This window comes from Numenius arquata, chromosome 3 (genome assembly GCF_964106895.1).
Source record: "Numenius arquata chromosome 3, bNumArq3.hap1.1, whole genome shotgun sequence".
NCBI lineage: Eukaryota > Metazoa > Chordata > Aves > Charadriiformes > Scolopacidae > Numenius > Numenius arquata.
In genome coordinates, this window is record NC_133578.1 from 11,931,786 (window position 1) to 11,952,311 (window position 20,526).

At 43.4% G+C, this 20,526-nt stretch overlaps 1 protein-coding gene across 1 annotated transcript in view; it reads right to left on the bottom strand.

Annotated features, from left to right (window-relative positions):
* KALRN (kalirin RhoGEF kinase) overlaps positions 1-20,526 on the bottom strand; it is a 492,654-nt gene that overhangs the window by 308,796 nt on the left and 163,332 nt on the right. Inside the window, 1 exon segment of the mRNA XM_074144827.1 lies at positions 7,541-7,655. Coding sequence (XP_074000928.1) covers positions 7,541-7,655 — 115 coding nt within the window.

The following is a 20,526-nucleotide window of genomic DNA, read 5'->3' on the forward strand; positions in this document are numbered from 1 at the left end:
ACACAGTGACAACAGGGATTGGCTGCACAGGACAGCCAGAGATCAGCAGCCCCCAGCCCATGCCGGGGAGCCAAGCAGCGTCTGAGGTTCCCCCGAGAAGACAGCTGGGGTTTTCTCAGTGCCTTAGCAAAGCTCAGACCCCTGTGCCATCAATCCCTCAGGATGCCTTGAGGAGGCTCAGCTGATGCTCCTGCATGAGGTCACCATCCTTATAGGAGGTTGCTGTTCCCAGGTCAGCCCCCCTTGGCCATGCCTTTGGTGGGAAGCACCACCACAGGCATTTCTACCTCTGCTCATAGGATTTTAGGAACTCTCCAGTACCTCCTCTCTCAGTGAGTAGCCAGGTGTGGTAAGGCTGTGGAGCTACAGCTTGGCCACAGCAGCCTGTTTTCTGTGCAGTGCACCTGGGAAGATGGGGGCTGTCCCTCTGGCTGTCCTTCTGCCTGCTCTGAACTTGCAGCCTGAATGTGCTACCTGCTGTGAGGAGAAACAGCCTGCAAATGGGAGGGTAGGGCTGGAGCAAAAAAGGCCAGACCAGTAAAACCAAAAGGCAGTGGACCGGAACCAGGTAGAGACATTTGCTTTGCTGTTTGGGAAGAGCTCAAAATAAAATAGTGACCCTTTTATTCCATCAGGTTTGTCCCCACTGGTTGAGCTTTATCTGCTGACTCTACTGAAGAAGGCATGATTGAGCTCTCACTGGGCTGGAAAAGCAGCACAGTGCCAGGAAAAGGAACTTCTCTTCCAGACCTGTGCATTTTCCTTGTATGTTAAACTTGGCCTGTAGGGCTACCTCTGCAATCCTAAATCTTCAAATGAGTAACTCACTGAAGAATCTTTATATTGGAGACTTTAGATGAACCAGAAAGAATCCAATATGACTTTGAAATCTCAGCATGAGTCTGCATGGTTGGCAGTAAGAGAAAACTGGACCCCCTCCTCTACCCTGTAAAAAAGAACAATTGCCTTGGAAATATTTCAGACACAATAAATGAGGGATTCCTTCATATAAACTATTTTCAATTGCAGATTTATAATCTAAAATTAAGCAGATATTGAGTGTTGAATAGAATGCTTAAAAACACAATGTTAAGTTGAAATCCTGGTTTCTCTGCATGTGGCAATCAGTAATTTCAATTATTTACTGGAATACAATTAATATAGAATAAAATGAAGCAAGCTACTACTTCAATATACAAATATAGAAAAAGTTAGTGTGAAAAAACAGTCACAGATTTTCAGGTCTTCCAAAATGGTGAAAATCTTTTTGCATACAAGATAGACAACTTACAAGGGTATTTGCAAAGTATTTTCTATGTCCTTTAAGGAATTTATTTCAAATAAAGGAATTCAATCTTGAAATAACATCAGTCTTTATTTTATTCGAGACCCCGAACTTATGTTCTGAAACAAGAGAATTGGATATCCATGAGTTTGTCTCAATTTTAATTTTATGTTACTCTCATTTGCCTCTATTTCACAACAGAGAGATGAGAGAGACTTCTGTTAGACCAAATAGAAGATACTGGTGATTGCTGATAGAAGTGATATGCAGAGCCCAGCTTACCCTGCCTTTTATTAGTCTTCAGAAGAAAAAGGCTACGTGAGCGGTGCAATTCACAGTACATTAACCGCAAAGCTCTGTACCATGCTATTTGTGTTGTTCATCACAAAACCAGTCTGAAAACGCTTGCACTGTTATCCAGCTGGAAGGCAGAGCAGGGCTCAGCAGCTCACCAAGCTGGAACCAGTCTGAAAGTGCTCTCAGCTCCTATGGAAGGCAGAAGAATAGAGGACACTTGCCTTAGGCCCAGAGCCATGCAAGATCAGTCCTTACTCTATCCAGGAAAACAGCAACGGTCAATGAAAGCAGGAAGTAATTTGGAAACTGATAAAGAAAGCCTCCATTTACCTTAGTTTTGGACTAATTTAAAAAAAAAATTCCAGGGATTAAAAATAAACAAACATGGGAAATGAAAATCTTGTACCTATTTAAAAAAAAAAACCAACCACAGATTTATACAAAGCAGTGTCACAAGAGCTGGAGAGGCTGATGTTTTCATCCCTCTGCTGTGAGACAGGAGTGACAATACCTGGGCCATTCCTGATGCACCTTCTAACAGGGTCTCCAAGATGAAGATGCTACAGAAACCCGCTTCATTTCTTCAATCTATGATTTTAATCTGTTTCTTTTTGTCCTGTTTGCCATGTACACCAAGACCAAATTGTTTCCTTTAGCTCAGTCTTGCATACTGGATTGTAATCACGTAACTTTTACTTTCCCTCTCTTTAACCTAAGCATCCCCAACACCTTCAATCTTTTCTCGTAACACCTTCAATCTTTTCTCGTAACTCCTGCTCCCCAGGCTCTGATGGCTCTTGTTGTTCCCTCTGCACTTCTAGGAATTCCACATTTTCTAGCAGCTGCTGTAAACAGGGGAGCTTGCCAAGCTGGCAGCTGTAGACACTTAATGCAGAATTGGAACATCAATTATAGCCACTGTCCACTTATCTAGGAATAAAATGTCTCAAGAGGTCATTACAGCAGCTGATCTCCAACTAGAGTTGAACGTGTAACTTGCTCCTGAGGTGGTCAGTAAAGGGACACAGGAAACAAAACAAAGTGATGTGGTCAGAAGCCTTTTGAGAGAACAAGGTGAGACCAACAACTATTTCCACAGAAGTCCCCCAATCCCTAACTGATGGTGATAATAACGTCATGCACCAATACCACATAGAATGGAGGCTGGCTCCGAACTGGCTATCCAGTAGCAAAAGGCTTTTTTACAAAACCTCCATTAGCCTTATTAGCCTCACTTCATTTTTTACTGTGGTATTTTGATACAAGTGTATGGTGGAATAATTATCTTATAGATGGCACCAGATATTTAATTACTAAAATTAGTATGAAGTCCCTGGTGTTATTTTTAAAACACATCGTTATTTTTGTAGATCTATAATAGCCTCCAGAAAAAAAATGATCCTCAAAAGCTTCTTTTGTGCTAGGATCATGTAACAGAAAGTAGAGCTCTAGGGTTTAATTCCTATCAATCAACAAAATGAGTTTCACACTACTCCCAGCCAGAGGAGCTAATACACACAGTACCCACAGGTCATCAGAGAAGAGCTTAAAATAAATCCAAGAGTGGGTGAGTATTGCTACATTTTGCTGTCTCCTGTATTGCTCTTCTAATTTTATAAAGCCCCAATCACTGCAGTAATTATTAGAGGCACTTAAGTTGTTTTACTGATCCTAGCACCTTTCATCAAACTCGGGCAGCTCCGAGGAGCTCTTCAAACACACAGGCTGTCCCTTGGAAACATTTTGCTGCTGTTATGAGCCCTGGATGTCCCCCAGAACAAGAAAATATTTGAGCAGGTTTTTAAACAGAGGACAAATAAAAAGTAGATGTCTTTAAAAATACAGGCCTCCGAGGCATCTCAGGTTTCCCCCTCTGCAGCGAGCACAGAAGACTGCTTATCTTGGCTCCAAAACAGATTGATGTGTTCAGCCGGAAGATTCACTATAGCTGACAGAGAACATTTCCTTCATCGTATTGCTTCACCATGCGAGGAGATAACTCAGGCTAATAATATTCTGTCTCCTTTTTATCCTCCTATAGCCTACGCATAACTTAATTCTTAATTTCAAAGAGCTCGCAGAGGAGATTGGCCTGGTGCTAGTTTCATTTACACACATATAAATCAAAACCCAGTCTACTGGAATAGATGGCACTGCACTGGTGTTGAAAAATAAAATCCTCAGCGAGGCCAGAAAATTCCCACTCAGATCCCCCGATCATAAACACCATGTTATCCTAGATTCAGTCACGCCCTCCAAATTTCTAAACATCACATCCCATTTAAATTTGCATGTAAATAGGGGCTATCCTCATTCACAAGAAATACAGCTTCGCCTATCCAGAAAGCATTAGTGCAAATGTAAAACAAGCAGAAAACAGCAGAGTGGTAGAAATCTGGCATCCGTGGCAATTGTCTTTACTTCTAATGAATAGCGTCTTCGTTTCTTAGTAACTAATTATAGTGGAAGTTTTTGGAGAAATGCACCTAGTGATATGCCTGAAAAAAACAGTGTACAGCACAGAACCAGGACATTTGTCCCCAGTGTCAGATACCCACTTTGCAACCTCCTCCTAGTACCCAAGACTGCAGGGTCAGTCTTTTGAATCTTCCAGGACCCCTAAGTCAACCCAGGTACTATGGACTGCAAGGTTACCATTTTGGGATACGAATAAACCGCGTTCCTAGACCTGAAGTCCCAAGCCCCAAGCAGTAATCCTCAGGCACACAGGAAACCCCACGGACTGCAGGAACTTGCCTGACCGTGACTCGCAGCTGCATGAAAGCCCTCACTATTCTGCTCTCACTCAAACACACATTGCTGCTTTCAGAAAACCCACATTACTATTCTGGTTTGGAAGAAGGAATTGTGGAAAGCTGAATCAGAAACTCTGAAAACTGCTCGCAAGACCCTGGTTTCACTTACCCTAATCTATCATCATATTTCATCACCAATCTCATACCTGCTCAAAGCTCCCAGCAATGCGCCACCTCTGCCCCCGCCATTAAGATATAAAACAAGGGTTAAGTGACAGATAGTATCAATGTGGATAGCAATCTGTCTCACTCAGAAACCATTGCACCGGGAATAAAGAAAGAATTATTATACTGGTGTCAATATGATAAATTACAGCCTCTTTTTTTTTTTTTTTTTCCTAAAGAATTTCTAGTTTTTCAACTAGCACAGAAAACTCTCCCCCTTTCAGCACTCTGAACATCAGAGCAGTTTCTCCTGACATCCTGCTCAGAGTCTCTGCTAATGAAACTGTTTATTTTGGTGGATGGCTGATGCAGTTATTCATTACAGCACTCATCTTAGAATAAATATAAACTGGGAGCCAGTGATATGAATTCAAACTGTTCCTTCCATGTATTTGTTTCCAAAAAGTAAATAAGTTTGAAAGCTCTGATGCTTGGCCTTGCTAAAGTGAACAAAATGTTTAGAGAAAATGAGTTTTCAGTGTTTTCTCACACCACACAGGTTACACAATCCCGCGTGCCAAACCCACAAAGTTTGTGGTCACGTTTCCCTCCTACAGCCGTGAGTTCACAGCTGCAGCACCAGACAAAACAGGACTACGAGGAACCTAAAGAAATCACCTCCTGATTCATCACGCCCTCTCTCTAACATTTATATCCATGCCAGAGGTTTGCCTATAAAATTATGGAGGAATTTAATTAGATGACTTATTCTAGTGCTAATGCGAATCCATTAGAAACCTTTTCTTCACATCCAGCCTAAGCTTCCCTTGCAGCAGCATCACAACATGCTTTCAAAGACCCTTCTCACTCTCTTGTCCAGGCTGAGCAAGCTCTACCCTCCTAATCCTTCCTTCACAGACCATTTTTTCTAAGACCTCCAATCTCTCTCGCTGCTTTCTGCTCCACACCTCTCAATATGTAAGATCCCAAGCCGGAGACAGTACTCTGGTTAATGTCTCCACAGAACCAATCTGCAAGGATCCTTGGGAAACTGGTGAAAGTGCTTCATGAGTAGCCAGTCCCTCACCGCTGGGCACATTTTCATGATGGGAAGTTGTACCACAGAGGAAGGAATGTTCTCTGGTACAGCTAGACAGATGTCCTTCAAAGGCTTCAAACATCAGGGCCGAACAAGGCTTTACAGTGGGAACCAGGAGACAGAATGCTTTTTTAGTGTTTTTAGAGAAACAAACAGCTGGGTCTTGTATTTACTCCTTCTGTATCTTCTGTATCATCAGAGAAAAATCATTGCTGGGCTGATTCAGGGTGAGGCAACCAAGAGCAGCATCGCAGATTGAGCTGATCAATTTAGTTGTGTGAGAGTGGGGAACAGAAGGGATATATCTTGCTATTACTGTCACTTCCATGAGGAAAGAGCAATTAATAGAAAAGGTTGACATGTTAGAACGTAATTTTTTGCTGTGCAATTGCTTGCAACCCCAAGCAATGTCATATCTTCGTTACTCGCGACCATGCGAAAAATGATAAGATATAAGGGAGCAGTTTCATTACTGCAGCAGCTGGAGGGGGATTGCCAAGCCCTGGGACATGCACTCCCAGGGGGTGACCTCCTGCTCTCCCAGCCCTGCAGCATGTCTGTAATCTCTCTCACTATATGGTTGAAAATAGAGCTGGCTAGAAGAAGAAAGGAGAGGGGGTGGGGAGAAAAACAAACCAATTCAGCTTATTAGTGAAACACTGATGAGCAAAAGTCCAACACAGCAAAAAAAATGCATCGCCAGAGGACTTGTGAAGTCCAGGAAATGAGCCCTGGCAGATCTGGCACACATGGCTGCATTTGCCCCTCACTCTCTGCAGCTGAGTGATGAGCCTCCAAACAGCCCTCGACTCTCTTCCATGCCAAACATGGAACCTTTGTTCTCTGCACATCACTTGTTTAAGGAACTGAATGCATTCCCAAGACCCTTATCTCTTGATTTCCTGATGCAGCCAATCCCTCTGCCCTCCAGGTGTTAACTTCACACTCTTTGCAAAAATATGAGTACCGTTTAACAGGTCATACCCTGGGTTTTAAAAAGAAGGAGCTCCTGGGTGGCAGAGGGTGTGTTATTGCAACCCTGAACATCCCTTCTCAGCCCCTCACTTGCCCTGGGGTAACCTAACCTTCACCTTGATAACCGGTGCAGTGGTTACTGGGAAAGGATATTTGGCAAGCTTGAAAATAGGGAAAGGAAGCTGGATGAGGGCGTACATAGCCTCGTACTCTCAGAGGCATTAAACATTGGCTCAGAAATACCTACCTGGGCACTGAGCCCTATAAACTATCTCCCAAAGCTTACAAAGATAAATATGCACTGGCAATAGAACCTTCCTCCAGCGTCCCTGGGAAAGGGGTGGGGACCTGCATGTTGGAGGAGGGACATGGGGACTAATGTGGGGAAAGGTGCTGGTTTACATGCAGAACCACTTGAAATGCCTTTCTTGGAGACCTTCCCCCTTAGTCCACCCATGTTCCTTCCTCAGCCTGGAGAAAGCTATGGGAAGTGCTGGAGCAGGAAGATCTGGCTCCTCGCATGGGGCAGGCTCTCCTCCCCAGCAGCTACAGTCCCCTATGCCACCTCTCCTGAACCTCCCACAAGGTATTAAAAAGCAACAGCAGACAGCAGGCTCTCTCCAGCTTGCTATATTTAACTGCAGACCTCTATGCACTCTCCTCCCTTTCCGCTCCTGTAGAAGAGCCACGCAGAAACATGGGGATGAGAGCTTCTCCTCGTTGCTGCCACAAGCCTGAAGCCTGGGTTTGCTCGCACTGCCTCTGCTCCAGGGCTCCTGTGTTGCTGCGTGTGCGATAAAATCCTCAGAGCGTACACAGGAGGAGGAAAGGAACACTTTTGTTTCTCCGTCCCAAGAACTGAAGGTACTAAATGTTAATACTTGGAAATCAGCAACTGCCAAGAACAAGTTCCCCACCCATCCATCCACCCTAAGCTTTGAAGTGTTTTCTTTCTAGCTTTACCTTGGCACGCTGGCCAAATAAGTCACAAGTTTCCGAAGGTCTTCCTGCCTTATTCTGTCGTGATTGCTGCGGGCTGGGAAGGTCAAGACAGGACCACCTCGTTTATCACGGCCACCTGCGGAAAATAAAGGATTGTTAGAAAATCAGGCAGGAAGCACACGTCAAAAAAACTATGTGCACTGAACTGATAAACATAAATTACAGCACATTCAAGAGCCCATGCACTCTTTATAGCTTTCAGGCTTGCCTAATTGAGGAAGACGTGCTTGCATTTGCTGGAGCTCCAAAGGGGAAATAAAGAAATAAATAAAAAAAGCCCCCACAACAAAAAGAAAATTGCTACTAGCATTTCTTTTGACTTTCACCTAATCTCATCAAATCTAATATAACCGCCAATCCAAGCAAGCAACGCTAATAAAATCCTACTGTGGGGATAGTTTTAAACTGGTCACCACCAAGAAAGTGAAAGTATTTTTCACTGTTACTCAGTGTGTTGCATCGTTCATTGCCAGATAGTTTACGACATCCTGCCAGTTAGAGGCAATGTATCCCAGTAATGTTTATGTAGTAAGACATTCTAATCTAACTGGCAATTCATTAGAAATTGAAATTTTGATTATAAGTTCATGCCTCCTATGCTTTCTATTTAGAGAGTGTTGTTGGCAACTGGAATGACTCTTGGTTTGGGTTTTTTCCCTGTAGCTTTCCTGTCTTAAAACCCACTCCTTTTAAACTGCCAGTGTCTGGCACTTCATCTATTACAGCAGTAGTCAAAAGGCTTAGCCATAAAGGAGTGACTCTACCCTTAATTAAACAATTACAAATATAAGGGTGAATACAATCTATTCTGCAGCACCATATTTTATTCTCTGCTGTGAATAAAGTTTAATAAGCTTGAAACTGAAATCTAGTTCCTCACTCTGGGCATGTTTAGTTTGGAGAAGAGGAGGCTGAGGAGGGACCTCATTGCCCTCTACAACTACCTGAAAGGAGGTTGTAGAGAGGTGGGTGTTGGCTTCTTCTCCCAAGTGAATAATGACAGGACCAGAGGAAATGGTCTGAAGTTGCGGCAGGGGAGGTTTAGATTAGATATTAGGAAGAATTACTTTACTGAGAGGGTGGTCAGGCGCTGGAACAGCCTGCCCAGGGAGGTGGTGGAGTCACCATCCCTGGAGGTATTTAAGAAACGTGTAGACATGGCACTTCAAGGCATGCTCTAGTGCCTGAGATTGTTGGGTTGCGTCTGTTTGTGGGTGGGGTGGGGTGTGGTTGTGGGCGTTTGTTTTGTGTGGTTTTTGGTTTGGTTTTGGTTTGTTTTTTTGGTTTTTTGGTTTTTTTTGCGGTTGGACTCAATGATCTCAAAGGTCCCTTCCAACCAAAAATATCCTGTGATTCTGTGATTCTCAATGTTTAGTTCTTTCTTCACATATTATCACAGGACTTTTTCAGGAATTGTGTTTTGTTAGATACATGTTTGCATTGTTATCTAGGAAAAAAAGTCATAGCAAAACTACAGTTCAAAAAGCGAGCACAGAACTGCAAGGACCTTGCAAATAAACTGTAAAAATGTAGATGAGTTTGCGCTTTTCAATGGGAAGTATAATCCCTTTAACAGAAATATCACTCCTGAGAAAGGAAAATGACATGCTTCTCTGAACTAATTTACCTGGCCAACAAGAAGAAAAAGCTACACAACAACACGCGCATCTCCAGCACCGATCATGCCGCATTCTCTCACGCAGAAAAGAGGCCCTTAGTCTATGGGGTTATGCCTTCTGTAGGGTCCCTAAACACCCTTATTCAGTAGGAAGAGCCCTAAGAGGGTCTGCTGTAAGAGCAGGATCAGCATGAGAGCACACGTGCACTTGGGAAACCAGTATGATGGATCACTACAGGACAGAGAATTGCTCTGGCCAGAATTTAGATCAGGAATCAAGAAGGTGCCTCACATGGCAGGAGTTCCTGCAGGTGAGCAAACCAGAAACCAAACTGATGAGACACACGCACGTACCCCCAAGGCTCAGGTTTTCCAGCTGGCCCTGCTTCCAGATCAGAGAAGCCACTTGTAGATCCAGCTCCCATCTGACAACACACTCCCGGCCCATTTTATTCTGAAACTGTCCATTCAGTTGATGCCACAATATATTGTTACTATATATACATTTTTAAAAATATTTTTTTTTAAATTTCCAAGTCCTGTCTAAAGAGTCTGTACAAGTCAAAGTCTCTTACATAAGCTTGTTCTATACAGCTAGAGATGCCAGCGTTACCCTGTGTCACAGTTCGCCAGCCGTGAAATTCCCAGTTTTCAGTGGATGCTCTGTACCTGAAGGGCTGCATCGTGCAACCCTCCAGTGGAGCCAGGCCATGTCTGATCTCCCCAGAGGTACAAATGGAAAGGCAAACGAGATGCCAACTTCATTTTGAGCCCTTGTGCAGCCAGGGGTACATATGGAGTACAAAAACTGACCTGCCTAATCTCCACCCGAATCTCTGTGCTTGATGGTTGCCTTTGGCTTCACAACCTGAATGTGACGAAGATCCATGGGAATTTGGTCTCACCTTGGCTGATCCACACCTCTACCACGTAGCATGAGAATGGGGGTGTAATGTAATGAGGATTCAATTTACAAGGAAGTAAGCTCATTTTTATTTTCAGACCTATATACATATATAGGTATAAAAAAAAATTCCTCATTTTAAGCACATTCTCCCTTTCTTGAGACTATTTCACACACAGTAACAATGCCAAAACTATTATATCATGCATGATGTGTCCAACGGAAAAGAAAGCCAGCCTATAGAATGGCAAACCAATGTAGTAATTAAAGCTGGAGGGAAATATTTTTTCAACACAGGAAGCTTTTCAAGGTTTTGAAAAATTTCCTGTCATATCAAGATGTAACCAAGGCTTTCAAAAGCTTCCAGATATTCACTAAAGCAGAGACCTGAATTTGAATTGCATCCCAGAAGAACATGCTACCCGCTACTCAGTAAGGTTCCGTCTCCTCCTCCATTCCCAATTATTTAAATATTTCTACAGAGCAGAAAAGCCTTAAAGGGAGGCATCCAAGCCCACAGTTATTATCCTCTCCCAGGATATGAAACACCCGAGAAGGGCCATGAGACCAGCAGCCCTGATTGCTCTGATACTGCCCATTCACCTCAGCTCACAAACTAAAAATTGTGTTTCTGGCCAGAGACCCCTTTCCCACCTACAGTTCCACCAAAGAGAGCTCTGCAAAAAAAAAAAAAATAAATGAAAAAAAAATATCTAAATTCTGGTAGGTTGAAAAAGTTAAATTGGAAAATTCTTGACCCTTTTACTAACAGTAACACAAGGATTTCAGCTACAAAAAAGGAAACAAGGTCCAGAACGTTCCTATCCTGTCTTTGCTTCAGGATAGAAATTGTCCCTCAACAATTCATCTAAACTGTCCTCAGGGGAGCAGGATAAATAAGGCTCTAGCGCAGTCAGAAGTTTTCCAGGACAGACCAGAGAAAATCGGTTAATTCTCATTGGAGGAGGACGGTTACATGATGACCCAGTTGGAGGTTTCTGGATGACGGAAGGATAAATAAATGCCTGGACAGAATCCTTCTAGTCCTATGGCACAGAAGAACAAGGAGACATAGGGCAAATCTCAAGAAATGTGTGGTTTAGAAACAAATGTTTCTCGTTTGTGATAAAAGTACTGTTTTATGCTTTGAGGAATAGGATGAAATTATTATTACAACTGCATTGTACATATTAAAATCCTTCACTTGTTTCCAAATTATTCATGAGCAATCCCTAATTTTTATGAATGTCTGCATAATTCACAGTCTTATAAAGGGCCTATATGAAGAAACATCAGGTTTCTTCCACAGCAAACCATGATATGTTTAATTCACCATAAGACTTGCAGAGTTCAGTAACTGTGGTTTACTCTCTTAAATACTAATAACACGTAGCTTTTCCATTCCACTTTATAACCACAAATCTCAGCTTTTCTAGGCAGACTAAATGGGAAATTACCACCACCGAACTTTAGATAACATGCCTATATTAGGACCCTCATCTCCTCTAACGGAGCCTCCAGACAGGTAGCAACAGGCACTAAAAGAGAAGAAAATCTTTTGGCATTGGCTGTACAGGGAGTCTATGCCTTTCGTCTTCTTTATTATTATTTCATTTTTTACTGAGGGGAATAGTGAGGTACAGAGAAGGGAAGAAATTCAGCTCAGATCCCACAGCAAGTCACTTGAAGAACCAGGAGCAGAAATGACCTTTTCTGACTCTTAGTCAGAGTCTAGTGTCAGAGCTTCATGGTGCCTAGGCTAAAAGTCAGCAACTAAGAACACAGAAACTCTGTCTCTGCTTGTTATTAATCCACCCAAGGAGGCTAATCTTACCCCATGTCAGCCATGATCTCAACACCAATTTTACATGCACAGTCTTCAGAGAACTACCCAGCGTACTGTTTTAAAAGAAAATAAAAAATGGAAGGAAGTAAAGAGTCTCAATTGCTCTAATCAATATGTCCCATCTCCTGCCTCCCACTGGGCTCAGAGACATGGGATGCAATAATCAAACATGTCATTAGGTTTGCTAATTACAGTTATTAGATGCTAAAACAAACAGCTGATAATTTCTAATTGTTTTTCAAGGTGGGTTTTCAGGGGCTTTGTTCTGATTTAGAGAGGCAAACAGATGGTCTAGTTATTAGTGCTCTGGAAAAAGGAGTCAGAAAAACACATGTTCTTCAGGGAACAAATATTTAGCCATATATGTCTTGCATTCCTCCTACAAAATCCTTTGTTGATGGCCTTGCATGTCGTGGTTTGTTTGCCGGTTCTTCCCATCTCCCTTTCTTCTACGCTATACTGAAACCATTGCTAAATTCAGCATTTGTTCCCAGAAGTAGGATTACATCATTTTTCTTCCACAAATCATACTGGGGGTATTGCAGTGATGGCACAAGGCAGCGTGATGCATACCACATTAAAAGAAAACATTAAAGAAACTTCAAAAAAACCTGCACGGAAGCAGACAGCAGTGTCATGACCTTTTGACGACCACTTTTCTGGTCAAGCCCGCAACCGAGAGGAAAGGGACCCCAGCCACAAGATCTCTGCCCTGGTGGCTGCCTGAACTGACATCTTAATCATCTCAGTGGTGGGCCCAAATGTTTCTGCCTACCGTGGCTCCAGCCACCCACAGGTAAGTCAAGATGTTGGCCAACCCAGAGTGTTATTAATGTGAACTCTGTGCATGAGCCTTCCCAATTTCAAGTCCTGAGGCACATCCATCCCTGATAATACACAAAAAGCTGAAATTCTAGCTTTTCTTAGTCCTGTTTAGGATAGGAAATTATCAGTTTCCTTTAATATAGACTTGTATACAAGAGATAATGATTTTCTCAAGCTCTGTTTACAAGCTGCATCTCTCCAGTTCTATCAGCCATTCCACCATGATACTTACCTGCTTACATTTATCTATATTTGAGGGATTCAAGCCCTCTGCTTCCTTTTTGCATGCTCTTTATAAGCATGAATTCACAAGGATTAACCATAGACACAGACAAATGTCCATACACATAAAGGCTCCCAAGTACCTTGTCTAACTTCCTGCAACACATCAGCAACGGAGACAGGAGTAGGACACAGTGTCTCTGGCCTCCATTCAGATGTCTACTGCAGTTCAAATGAATGTGCTGCTTCATCTGACCCCTGCAGATCATAAGTCGATCAATCTTGGTGTTGCAGACTCTGCTGAGATCATAAGTGAGTTTCCAGAGGAGCTGAAATACTCAAAAGGTATTTCAGTCCAAAACATGGTGAAAAAATGAATGATAATGAAGAGAACTATGAGACAGAACAAGCTCAGCTGATGTCAGGCGCCTCAATAAAATGACAAACAATATGCTCTGGATTTCTAAATCTAATTGACAGACTTCCTAGGAAAGCAAAGTACCAAAGAATTAGTATCCAGAGTCTTAAAATAATATTCCTTTCCCTGCCACAGTTGAGTTCTGTGAGAGCCTGCTTGCTACCAGATCTCCTGTGAACAGACCTCTATACTAAAACTCCTCCAACTTCAAAAGGGACTAATCTGTTGTAAGGGTCATATATAGGATTATCTGTATGACCACCTTCAAATTCAGTTGGTTCCAAAGCAGGTGATTCTAGTGCAACATTGATGGAAATTTAAGCTCCCACAGCAAGCCCACCTGCAAATCAACACAGCTGCAATGCAGTCACCAGTGCCTGATCCTCCAGTGTGCTGCTCTTTGCAGCATCCCACATCCCAGAGTCAAATGCCTGAATCAAATCCTAACGGCCAACGCTTGCAACATTACATTTAGGGTTAACGAACCCAAAACCAAGGCTGTATGTTCCCACCAGAAGATCTCTTGGCAGCTCAGATCAGAGCACCGGGTGTAGATAGGATGCTCAGTGCAATGGCTGGAGGATCCTGTTTTCCACCTGGTGAATTTGTTCCACAACTGCCCAGAGCCACTGCATGGGTTTGAAGAGACCATCTGTTGTGGACTGTAATACACCTTCAAGGATTTATGTGAGTATTTTGAGGTACTTCTTTGATTTTGAACGTTTACTTGCCAACAAGCCACTGGGAAAATTGTCTCATTTCCCACTGAGAAAGTTATTGCTCCAACAAAGCAAATCTAAGGACAAGTGAGACTCATTAAAACAAAGGAAGAGCTGCCTTGTGTGGAAAGCAAAACTTCCATGGAGAGTCCAGAGGAGCCCATTTCTTTCTCTGGAAGAAGCTGATTTGCTGTGAAGTATCAAGGGAGCACCGCAACCATTCTCTTCAATGCTGCCCCTTACAGCTGTGCAAACCTCGCTGCCTTTTGCTCCAGCTGCAAAGTAATTTTTTTTATCTCATCTTCTCCATCACAGGTATATGGGAATAGCTGTATATATTTAAAAAAAAAACCACAAAACAATAGAGAAACTGAAAAAACCAAACCCCAAATCTTCTAAAACAAAATACCCCACTGTACATCCTCTTGCCCCTTGAAAAGGGAAGGGAACTAAACAGCATGTGGGGATGCCGGTCACACTGCTGATGGTGGCACCAACAGGCACTTCAAACTCACGCCACTGGGCGTAATGTTGGAAGCTGTACAGAATAAGAAGAAACAAATAGAGGTCATATTCACTCTGATCACACACTGTTTGTCTTCCTGATTCGAGATGAGCACAGAGAAACGGCAATGACAAAATTTCTAATGTTTATCAGCAAAGTGAAATACGTGATTCAGTATAACTGGCTACTCGGGTTTGCCACATCCACAGCAGGTAAGTCCCTGGCAGCTACAGCCAAGTAGAGGATCCTGCCAATTAATGAAAGTTCAGGGGAGAGTTCAAGCTATTGGACTCACATAATTGCTATCAGGAAGTCTTTTTCCTCCCTGGTTTTAAGAAGAAATTCAGCCTAGAGCTGGAAAACACTGTTGGATGAAAATGTTTCTGAAATTGCACATTCCAGCAAAGTATTTCCATTTCAAATAGCCTATATTTTCCCAGCAAAAAAAATATTAAAAATCCCAAGCATTGCTAATGCAGAGAGGATGTCCAGTTGTGAATTTCAGTGCTTCTTTTCAGTTAAAATTTATTCCGTAGGAAAAAAATGTAAGCCTAAGAATCAAAGCACTTTCACAGAAATAAGGAAGTTTTCAGAGGTGATGAGTCTCATTAGTAGGACAGAAGAGCACACCTTATTGCAAAATGACCAGAATGGTTGATTGTTATTGTATTAATTATATCTTAGGCGCTATAGTCACCTTCCCTGGCTCCTTATACTGATTTATACACTCCTAGCCTTGATTTCTATGGACAACTCTCGACTGCCTGAATAAATGAAGACAAGACCTTTGCTGAGATACATATGGAGCTCACTGTGTCTTTAAGGACAAGAAAACCCTGTGAGCTGGAACAGGATGGGATGTATACAGGCATTCTTGCTTCACAGGCTCAGTTCCTTCCTCTTATTGTTATTTTGAAAGTCTCTATCATTAATTGAGAAGCTATACCTATGTGACAGGATGCAGGGACCCATCAGCCAGGAGGTGGTCAGAATCCAGTGCATTTGGATGATACTCAGTCAATGACTTGTGATCCCACAAGTTCTTGCCAGTCTTTTTGGATAGAAATTTTCATTGGGTTGACTTTTTGCCCAGTTTTAAAGGCACTTGAACCTTGCTGCCTCTCCACAAGATAACACAGGTTGCATCACTACTCTCACACATGCTAATTAAGGAAGTAAATAAAGGAGAAATCTCCCTGCTCTAAGAAGACACTGGTGGCCTTTGGCAAGCTGCTGGTGTCCGAGCGCCAGGACAGTACATTCTGGCAGTAACTAGACATTCTCCACAGAAATTGTTTCATTTAGTCCATGGCTATGTTTAAAACGTATGGAAAAAAATACAACAACTGATTTTTCACACTACATTTAAAACCTGTAAATGAAATCAGAAATCCCAGGAAACATTTTGATTTCTGCTTTAACCTTAGAGTCCCGATGAGGATATCTAAACAGCCCCTATAGGTAGAGACTCTTCTCTATCCTCAAAAATGACCTAACGCTCTTGAAAAACAAAAAGGAAAAAAAAATAACAGGGAAAAAAAAAACAAACAACAAAAAATGCAGCAAGCTCAGACCTCATCAAAAGACCTGGAAACTTTACAGTCTAAACTTCCTTGTTTTCTTCTTCAAAGAAAAGTCTGCATCAATGCAGCAGCAAATTCTAGATGAAAGCATCATGGCCCAAAACCACAAGGAAAATTCAATAGTCAAGCAATGCTATGTTTTTCTAATAGCATATTTCCTCTTTTTGGAATTTCCGTTGATTTCAAACCATATCAGGGAATGTTATAAAATGCAAGATATTTTTCTGTTAAAAAATATAGAAGAATTGTTGATGTTTCATTTGAAATTTCCATTCCAGAAGAAGAGAAGAATGGATACTTTAAATTTAAATAAAAACTTTTAGCGCAAATACAAAATGTTTACACCATTCAAAAATGAAATATTTTCGTTAGTTCGATTCCCAACCCAATACAAATTCCAGTGTCCACAAATCAGTGTTTGAGACCCCCTGACAACGGGACATGAACTATTCCAGGGCCCAGAGGGCCCTGGGGTCTCATTTCAACCCTTTCTCTGAAGAGTGAAGTGCATCCATCGCAGAAAAAGAAAAAACATGCCCCTCCATATGTGGTCCTGTGTACCTCTGGCACTAAGTGGCCTGTGATGTCTTCAGACAAGTTTTTGGGAAGGTCAGCATCTTCCCCTCTGAGCCTTCCTCTTCGATTCATCCTGCTGGCCTAAATTTAGTGAGACCTAATTGCAAAGTTGTCCTTTCATCTGATCTACTTACACTGAAATTCCTGCTCTGAAAGATCTTTCAGGAAATCTCTCTCTCTGTTTTAGCTTCTGGCGCTCAGCCAGGCTCAGACGTCGGTGTGACCCAGCTCCTGAGGCTGCTCCTGAGACATTTGGAGTTGGGGACAGTGGGCTTTTGAAGGATGGAGATGGTTGACCTGTTACCTCATCCACTTCTCCCTGGTCTGAGCCTTTTGTTGCCCAAAGTCCACAGAAAAATCTCCTGCTTTGCTGAACACATGTTGGGAGCTCAGCTTGTCACAGCTGCAGCAGCTCACCAGCTTATTACACCCTTCTGCCTTTTGCTGTTGATTCCTCCATGCTCAACCACCCTCTCAGAAACCTGCCCAGCCTCCTCCTTTGTACTCCTGCCTCGGCAGACGAGCAGACACTACCTGGGTGACAGGAGGGAGCCCACGCACTGCCGCTCTTCTGAGCCCTCCAGGGAATGGGAAGTGCCAGGAAGGATCCTGAGAAATTCTTTTGGGTGGGATGTGGGGAAAGGGCAAATGCTTTCAAGTGAGACCTACAGCATTAGTCAACTAACAAGCTTTTCATAGCCTAAGTGTATGAAAATCTCCATGCGCGGGAAGGGAACAGACTAACACGCTCACCTCCCTCTTCTGAGAGCCTCATACACTTCCTCCTGTATTGCACTGATCAATAGAAAATCTCCTATAAACATAATCAAGCAGCTGAACAACATCCTAAGTTAAACCACCTTCTAAAACAGCATCTGTGTTTCCTAGGAAAGACTATAAGCCCAGCTTCCAAAATATTTCACCACCTCTCATTGAAAAAAAACACCTAAAATAATCTACAACCTGTTTTATTTCCTCTCCTCTGCGCTCATCTCCTTCTCAAAATACAAAAATCAGTCTCTGGCCTGTAGCTTGCTCCCTAATGGCTCCCAAAGCCATTCCGCTGCTGGAAGCAACACAGTGAACCACCCAGGCAAAGCCAAGATTGTATTAGGGTTTAGGCAACAAGCAGGCAGCCAAAGTCTCCCCCCCCGCCAACCCCCTGCTTAATCTGCTTCACGAGGTCGGCGATGGAAGCAATCAGACGGTGACGGCCGGGATGCACCGTGCTGCCAACTGCTCAGGCCATCTCTCTGCTTATGAGTGCCAGAATGGGATTTTCAGGTGCTGTTTAGACACACATACACATGAACTTTGCTCGGGTTCAGTCTAGCTCATACATGAGATCACTGGAAGAAATCAAGAACCAGTTCCAGGAAAAAAATCCCAACATTATCCGCCCCTCAACTCTCCCGCGGCGCAGGGATGCGGATGCAGAGCCCTGCGCCTGCTGCTCGCTGCTGGCTGAGCCAACTGAGGGGAAGCGCCAGGCACAGAGCCCCAGACGGCATTTAGGCTGGATGAATCCATGCCCAGCTAGTTAGAGCTGTATTTCAACTCTGAAATTAAGTGCACTTCTGAAAGCTTGAGTGTTCCTCTGAGATTCCATGGCTGTGCAGGCAGGCCCTATTGTGCCTGCTCTGGAGCGGGCGGCAGCCGGTGTCACTTCCCTGCCTGTTCTGCCCTGCTCCACTGTACGGTCCAGGTGCGGAGCATCCATCCCGCTGAGACACAAAGGATGGTCTAGCCCCTGCCTGAAGGAGTTTGTTCTCTGCAGCTTTCCTGTGGAATCACAGACTGAAAAATAAGCTGGTGAGCCACGTCAGATGAGAAGAGTAAGAAACTATGTAACTGAGATGTTCAGATGAGATTTTTTTGTGTGTGTGCTGATAAATTCTGCTGGTGTAAGGAGAACCCCCTTGACAACTTTACTGTACTGTTATCGTTAAAATTAACTGTAGTATAAAACTCTGAAGAAGACTCAATAAAACTCTCCTTTTCCTTAAGGAAGCCAGATTACAAACGCAATGTGCTCCCAGAGTCTGTACTAACTACAGAACAAGGGGGTTTTTTAATCTTGCAAAGTCCAGCTATTTGATTTTTCTATTTTGGCAAACATTTTCACTTCTGTGCTAAAAGGATACTCTGGGAAGTTATTCCATTTTAATTAAAAAGAATGTAGCCATCAGTTGAAGTGCTCAAACCCTTTTCTTAACCTGCTTTACACAGGGTAAGACTGGGCAGTACTTAAACTCTGGGCTGGAGGGTGATGCTGGGGCTATTGCAACAAGACACTAGCAGCTCACAGCATTCTATCTGCAAAGGCCCCTGACAATTGCTGCCCAGAGTCATTGTGTTTGGACACCATGGAGAGGAGGTGTAAATCCTAGGACTGCTATCTCGCTAGCTGTGTCAGGAACAGACACATTTCGAGCAGATACAAGTCTGGAGGCTGGTGAGTCTACGAGGAGCGAGCTGTCCCTTGCCTGCAGTGGATCATGATGAGAAACCCTGGGGGATCGTGTTGGCGCTGCTTGTTTAATGCCCCCCCACAAGGCAAGCTTGGCCTGGGACAGCATCTAATGAGCTGATGATTTGGTGCGAGACCCTCTGGCTCAGCGCTAAACGCAGGCACCGTCAGTGGAAGGGGCTATATAAACGATCCAGACAGGTTGTCATTATTAAATATTCCATGAATTACCAAATGATCCTGAAGTCATTTCCATGCGAACCAACAGCAGCAGCCAAGAACTAAATTCCAGTACAGTCCCTGCATAAATTCTTCCCTTTCGCTTGCCCAGAGCGCCCAGTTCAGCTTTGTGTCACGAACAAGTCTGCAGGTACGCTGTGTTTTTATGGTTATGTTCCCCTCTTCGGAGCAGTGAAAGTCAACAACCATGTAAAACTTCCCAGGACATTCAGAATGAGACACCAGTGCAAGGTCAAGCAGTCCTGCATGCGATCACTGTTGTGATAGTCTTGGGTTTTCACACGAGGCTTTTGGTGTGTCTCACAAACTTCCCTCAAAATCCTGGATTTTCATGTCATTGGTCAGAAAGTTTAGGACATAAAGAGCCACAAATAGTTTGCCCAAGTCACTCCTGGACTCATGATTCCTGGACCATTTAACTGTTGCTGCGTAGGATAACACCTCACACCAGCCATTGTCAAGGCAAAAGCTTTTCCTGCCTGGCCAGGCATCTCCATGGCTCAGCAGGGTGACAAGCCCCATCCTCATGGGCCCCGCTCCAGCACCCAGGGGAACAGCCATGGAGGAAGAGTCCAGGCCCCCAACAGCCTGGCTGCTACTCCCCTCCCCTCTGCAGTCAGCAATACTAAGGAGATGAAGGAAACAAAAGCTAACACTGCAGACAAAGGGGATGGCTATTTTTGATGCAGGTTTTCTCATTGCAAGAGGGAAGATCACCAAAAGCAGCCTAAATGGTTTGCAATTATCAGAAACACTGGCACTGGAAATACCCTGCTTTTATGCTGCCAGTTTGAGTGACTTCATGCAAGATTGTGATCACTTCAGACTCTCTCTTCCCCCTCTCCCTGACAAGTTGTAATTCATGCCAGAAACAATATCATCCAAGCCATTCTCAAAGCCTTTTCCATATTGTCTAGTCCTCGTCCACCCCCAGGTCCTTGAGATTTGTCTCCTGAATGAAGGCTGTAAATCCTTGTACAGGATGGCAGGAGATCTTTGAGCATCTGAGTTATTATGTAAA